This window comes from Trachemys scripta, chromosome 16 (assembly GCF_013100865.1).
Source record: "Trachemys scripta elegans isolate TJP31775 chromosome 16, CAS_Tse_1.0, whole genome shotgun sequence".
Lineage (NCBI taxonomy): Eukaryota > Metazoa > Chordata > Testudines > Emydidae > Trachemys > Trachemys scripta.
Window position 1 is genome coordinate 20790481 of NC_048313.1, and position 6004 is coordinate 20796484.

Here is a 6004-nt window from a genome sequence, read left to right on the forward strand (position 1 = left end):
TTTCTGATTGGTTTGAGTTATTGGAATATTTGTTTTTTAACTTCCTATAGATTCTTTTTTAATGGTGAAAAGACTTCACGCGACTTACTAAGGAAAAAATGCTACTGAAAAGCTGCAAAGAACTCTCCGAAAATGGGTGTTTAAAAAACCCCGCAATTAACATGGTATGTAAGCTATAGAACATATACCGTGAATAAATAATACTTATTTGATACATGTATTATTGTAATTTTGGTCTTTTAAAATCTTACATACACAATACACAGCTAATTCAGATATGGAATTTTATGTCTCTGTCTGACTGTTTCATTCAGGAACATTCAATTGACCAACTCCAGAATGCAAAAATTCCCCGGAGGAGGAATATCCTCTTTTAAAAACCTTGGGTAACATTAAAAGTGGGGGATAATGCAGAAAAGCCAGGGCTGGGTGATTAGAGTCCCCATCTTCTAAAAATGAAAAGAAAAACCTCGTCTAACTTTCTCCAGCGGCTTTCTTATTCCTATTACACTGAATTGCTTTGTGAGTTATTTCTTATCATTTTTTTGGGAGGGGGGAATCAGCATGAGTTTCTTGTTACTTTTTCACACACCTAAATTCACATTCTTTCCCCTCATTACAAGAATGAAGACTGAAATGACCCACTTCTCAGAAATGAAGTTAGGGAACTTTGCTCTCCAAGGGAGGGGAGGGGGACAAGACCACATAAGCATCTTCCCATCAATCTCTCGCCAAGTAATTTGCTATTCTTCTATTTCGTCTGTTTAATTATAATCCATCTATCTTGGATCCTGTTTACGTTTTATAAACTCTAGTTGTATTTATTGTCTTTTATGTTCACACACAAATCAGCACTGGACCATTAGACCTGCTCCCCTTTGTTCCATAACCCACATTGTTGCTACAATATTTATTACTGAAGTATTAAACATTCATAACAGGATCTGATAATATAATCGCGGCCAATCCCCTTAAAACCTTCCCAGTTTGTTCAGCACGAAAGATTAAGTATTATTAGTCTGGATTAATAGAAGAAACAAGAGGATAAAGCGTTCTGGAGGCATCCATTATTACAATCTTACGTTGGGTTTTCTCGTGGTAGCTGGGTTTAATACTAGGAAAATAGCTGGGGGGAGGGGGGAATAGAAAGGCACCTGGCAAAGAAATATACAACAGGTTAAACCTCGCAAATCCCATGTTTCGTCCAAAGCCAGATATTCTTTTCTAATATTTTGAAAGTGATGATCAATCACATGTATAGTTTGTATACCCTGATTTTGAAGCAAACGGACCAATTATTACTTACCCCGCTCACACACACACATACAAATACACAGAAAGGGAATGGATTACACACGCGTTACAGTGAAGTCGAGGTCTTTCTTTCACCTAATATCCCAGCGGACAACAACATTAAAAGCGTTTGAAGAATTAAAAATAAAGCCCAAGAAGGTTTACCAGGGAAGGCTAAACTATTAGACCGACCAGTCCTGTTAGTCTGTTAGAAATCTATGGGCAATGGGGAGGGAAGGAAGAATATTCTACTATTGAGATCAGAGATCCTTTCCCCCTCCTTCATTCCATTTTCCTTTTGATGGTGCTGGTGTTTATATATTTTTTTCCATCTAGCTCCCACCTAATAAAGGAGCCGTCTCATTCCTTAGCCCCCAAGGCATGCAAGCAAAGAATGAAACACTTCAGTGAGATCACATCCACTGGCCGGTTTTATTTTATGATATTTTACTTTCAAAATGTTCCCAGTCGAGTTTTATATATATATATATATATATATATAAAAATCTCAGGGATATACATATATATATCCCTGAGATTTTTGAAGGCAGTTAGAATACAACGTCATGTCTAAGCCCAGCTCTTTGTGTCGGCCAAATATTGAGTTCCCATTCCCCTTATTTAGTCCTTTCCTTTATTACAGTCAGTGGGTGTCACCCATTGCCTTTAAAGATTTCTGTTTCTGTCCCAGAAGCAGCCAATGGGAGCTGCCTCTTCCTTTCCCAAAGCCAGGAGGGACTAGCAGATAGGACTGGCTGAGGAACACGTGACCGGGCCAGATTTATTGAGAGCTATTTGCAGGTCACGTGGCCCGGAGGATTTCTTAATGAACGGGACCCATCTCTGCGCATGCTCCTGCGTAAACAATATGTGGGGGAAATTAGGTGTCTCTGGTTGGGAAGTCGAGTTTTAAAAAGCGCAGGCAGACCATGATATGACGACTTCACTGATCCTGCATCCACGCTGGGCGGATACCTTTATGTACGTGTATGAGGAAAACCCGAATGAAAATAACCAGAATAAAACCCCAGCCATGGAGGCGCTAAGTGGGAACTGCCCAGCGAGCCACTGCAGGGATATAATAACTTTGGGTCGCCATTCCAGCACCATTGGGACTCACCAGGGTTCTGTCTACACGGATATACCCGCTCCGGAAGCTGCCAGGCAGTGCCCTCCGCCACCAGCTTCTTCCAACGCCACGCTGGGCTACGGCTACCCCTTTGGAGGCAGCTATTATGGGTGCAGATTGTCTCATTCCCACAACGTGAACTTACAACAAAAACCTTGTTCCTACCACCCGGCAGAAAAGTACCCCGAACCCAGCAGTTCCATCCCCAGCGAAGAACTACCTTCAAGGGCCAAAGAGTTTGCTTTTTACCCCAGCTTTGCGAGCTCCTACCAGGCGGTCCCTGGTTACTTGGACGTGTCAGTTGTGCCAGGTATTAGTGGCCACCCCGAGCCGAGGCATGACGCTTTGCTTCCCATGGAAGGATACCAGCACTGGGCTCTTTCCAATGGTTGGGATGGGCAGGTCTATTGCTCCAAAGAGCAGTCACAGTCTACCCATCTCTGGAAGTCACCTTTCCCAGGTAGGGTATTCTGAGCTCCGGCATGCTTGTCTGCTTACTAACCGCCAGGTAAAAATCGCTTTGGAATGCCTTCTGTGCAGTACTATGTGTATGAACACGTACGGGTAAGAAGGTGAAGCAATCATGCTTAGATCAAAATACATACCGTGAGCTTGAGGTTGCTTTAAAAGTAAGTGTGTCAGTTTCCTTTCCTTTTTTTGTCTCCCCTGCGTCGCCCCACCCAGCTGGGTCTGCCTCTGTTTTTTATGTTTTTAAAATTTTCTTTTTATCTTCCACCCAAGTTTCCGAACGCAGGCAGCGTAAAAGTGCCGGCTCACCTCCTAATCTTTCCCTAGAAATGTTAGATGGCTTGTAATGGTACAGTAAATCATGCTGCAATTACAGAAATTGGTGTCAAGTGACAAATGAATCTTGTTAGGGGAATGGGGTGAGACAAACAAAAAACAGAGCAATGATTCCCCCTTCCTCTAGTTAGAAGTCTTGTATGAGTTACAGCGTGCAAAGCAACCGGAAAGCTTGTGAGTTTGGGAGAATCTCCTCCGCCTTGCTCTCTTGCTGCTTAGGAAATAAATATCACCGCCTCTTACAGGGCTCCTTCCTCGCAATTAATATCAAGGCCTGGCGATCTGAATGAATGCACTGCAGTAAAGCAGAACTGAAGATTTTGTGTCCCACACCCAAAGAGCATTCATCTTGGAAATGTATGGGTACCTGAACCCGGCTTTATTTCTCAGCAATGGTAACAGAGAGGCCAGATAGGCAGCCAGAAAATAAAGTAGAATGATGTGGCATAATGCAGGGTTTTTTTTTAACCGGGTTGAATGAAGGAAGAAGGAGGGGGAATCTCCGAAATCCCTTTTAGAGATCGTTGGGTTTCAATGGCTCTTTTGGAAACATTGATTAAAATGCTTTCTTTTTCCTGTTTAGAACAACAACAAAAAATATCTAAGTACTGGTAGGGAAATAGCTGGCTAGCAGATTCTTCTCTTTCCTAGATATAGTATTTTGTGTGAAAACCTGATGGCAGAGATCCACTTGCCAAACCTGGAGAAAACTGAACTCTTTATAGATAACATTCAGGAGAGTGTAACCTTCTGGATAGAAATATGTGCGTGCTTTTTGAAGGGGGGTTGCGGTGAAGGCAGAGAGTCTACTCACCTATAAGTGATTTTTTTGGATGATGGGTTCACTGATCCCCGTTTCATTTGTGGGCTGTACTGATAAATTATGGAGAATTTCCATGGGCGGAGTATGTGTGTGGGGGGTTCCTATTACTGTATCTTTGGGCCTTTATAGAAGTCCTTAGTAGATGTTACTGGAGCTGTCATTCTTATAGCAAACAATAAAGAGAACAGCTGTGCAAAATGTTCGAGAAAGACGGTGTTGTGTTGTTGTTTTCTTAAATCCATTATTGTCAATTATAACAATGGACTTTGGATACCTGCCTAAATTCGTGATGGAACGGAGTTTGCGCTGAATAGTCTGCGACTCTTGGTTTAGTGTCTTTGTCACCCTTACAGAGATAAGGCGCCTTTTATCATCTCATATCTGGAATTCTTTTTTTAAATGATTGTGGTTTGCAAGTGCAAAGCCCGAATGCGATTCATTACTGAGGTCTGGATGCGAACAGCCTTAGAATAAGGCAAAAGTGACTATGCGAGCTCTGCACGCGTTCAGATTCTCATTGAATCTCTGGTATAATCGCAGGGGGTAATCTTTCTTAATAGTTTGGTGCTTCTCAAGAAAGGAGAGAACCAAGATAACATGTCACTTTTTTAAAAAAATGCATCAACCCAACCTGCAAATTAACAGCTGATGTCGAGCAGAGTCCAAGCTTTTTCAGATTGCAAATGGTACCCGCGCTGCAGAAGACAGGCGGTACAGAGTCCACAGCAAGGAACTATTTGTTTGTCCAAAGTGCTGCGATCTATCGTGCTGAGCCATAAAACTACTACCAGACAGCGGGGTACCTGCAGTCATTAATTTTATAATTAATGACTGCAGGTACCCCGCTGTCTGGTAGTAATGGTAAAGCGAGATATTAAAGTCTACTGGAGGTTAAAAAAAAAAAAGAAGGGAGAAACTTTAAAACCACACCTAAAATTTACCTGGTATGAATGTCCATTGGATTTGTATTGCATGATATTTTGATAAATTAATTGATGCTCCTTGTTTATATGTGAAAACCCACCTAGAAAATATCTCCTGGAATACCAGCATTTTTTCCACGATAATCTATTGATATTCTTCTCAGTGAGTTAGTCCTCCTTCCCCTTTCTGTCTATCTTTCTCCTCCATCCGGTCCCAGGGAGTAGAACTATGTAACTGCTTTATCTGTCTCATCTTGCAGATGTGGTACCTCTCCAGCCAGAAGTGAGCAGCTACCGTAGGGGCCGGAAGAAAAGGGTCCCCTACACGAAAATCCAACTGAAAGAACTAGAAAAGGAGTATGCAGCCAGCAAATTCATTACCAAAGAGAAGCGAAGGAGAATTTCGGCTACCACCAACCTTTCTGAACGCCAAGTCACTATCTGGTTCCAGAACCGCAGGGTCAAAGAGAAAAAGGTAGTTAGCAAATCTAAGACACCTCACCTTCACGCTACCTGACAAAGAAATGTTTGAGGGGGTAGGGGGGGAAAGACAGAAAGAAACACATGCGAATATTTATCTGATACGTCTGTATAATAATAACATACATTCGAACTCTTTGATGATTCAATTGGTTATTTCAAAACAAAACAAAGAAATAAACAGCATTTTTAGTTTATTCCTCTGCCCTCTTCTACTGTCCGCCGACTGTGAATATCTAATTGCCCTCAAGCATCCATCGATAACGTTAACCGTGTACAGTATATTAAATGCAAATGTAGATTTGTTATGTTTCAAAGACATGAAACCTGAATGTTATTTTGTAATTCTGTATAATCGCCTAGCCCCGCCCTCCCCCCCCCCCCCCCCCCCCCGCAAGTTCTCCAGTGCACAACCTTTCATATCTCTGGCTATTTCACGCACTGATGTCAAATGTATGGAGAGCCTCGTCCCTATAGCAGAAGCCTGTCATGTTACATTAGCTGAATATCCTTTCGCCGCACAGGACCCCCTAAAAATAAGGCTGCTATCGT

At 42.1% G+C, this 6004-nt stretch overlaps 1 protein-coding gene across 1 annotated transcript; it reads left to right on the forward strand.

The window, feature by feature from the left end:
- The first annotated feature begins 2227 nt into the window (after positions 1 to 2227).
- HOXC13 (homeobox C13) lies at positions 2228 to 5517 on the forward strand. The gene is made up of 2 exons (XM_034792682.1): positions 2228 to 2882; positions 5233 to 5517. Exons 1-2 carry the CDS (start codon positions 2228 to 2230, stop codon positions 5487 to 5489), a joined length of 912 nt encoding a protein of 303 aa, XP_034648573.1. The 3' UTR covers positions 5490 to 5517.
- Positions 5518 to 6004: the final 487 nt, after the last annotated feature.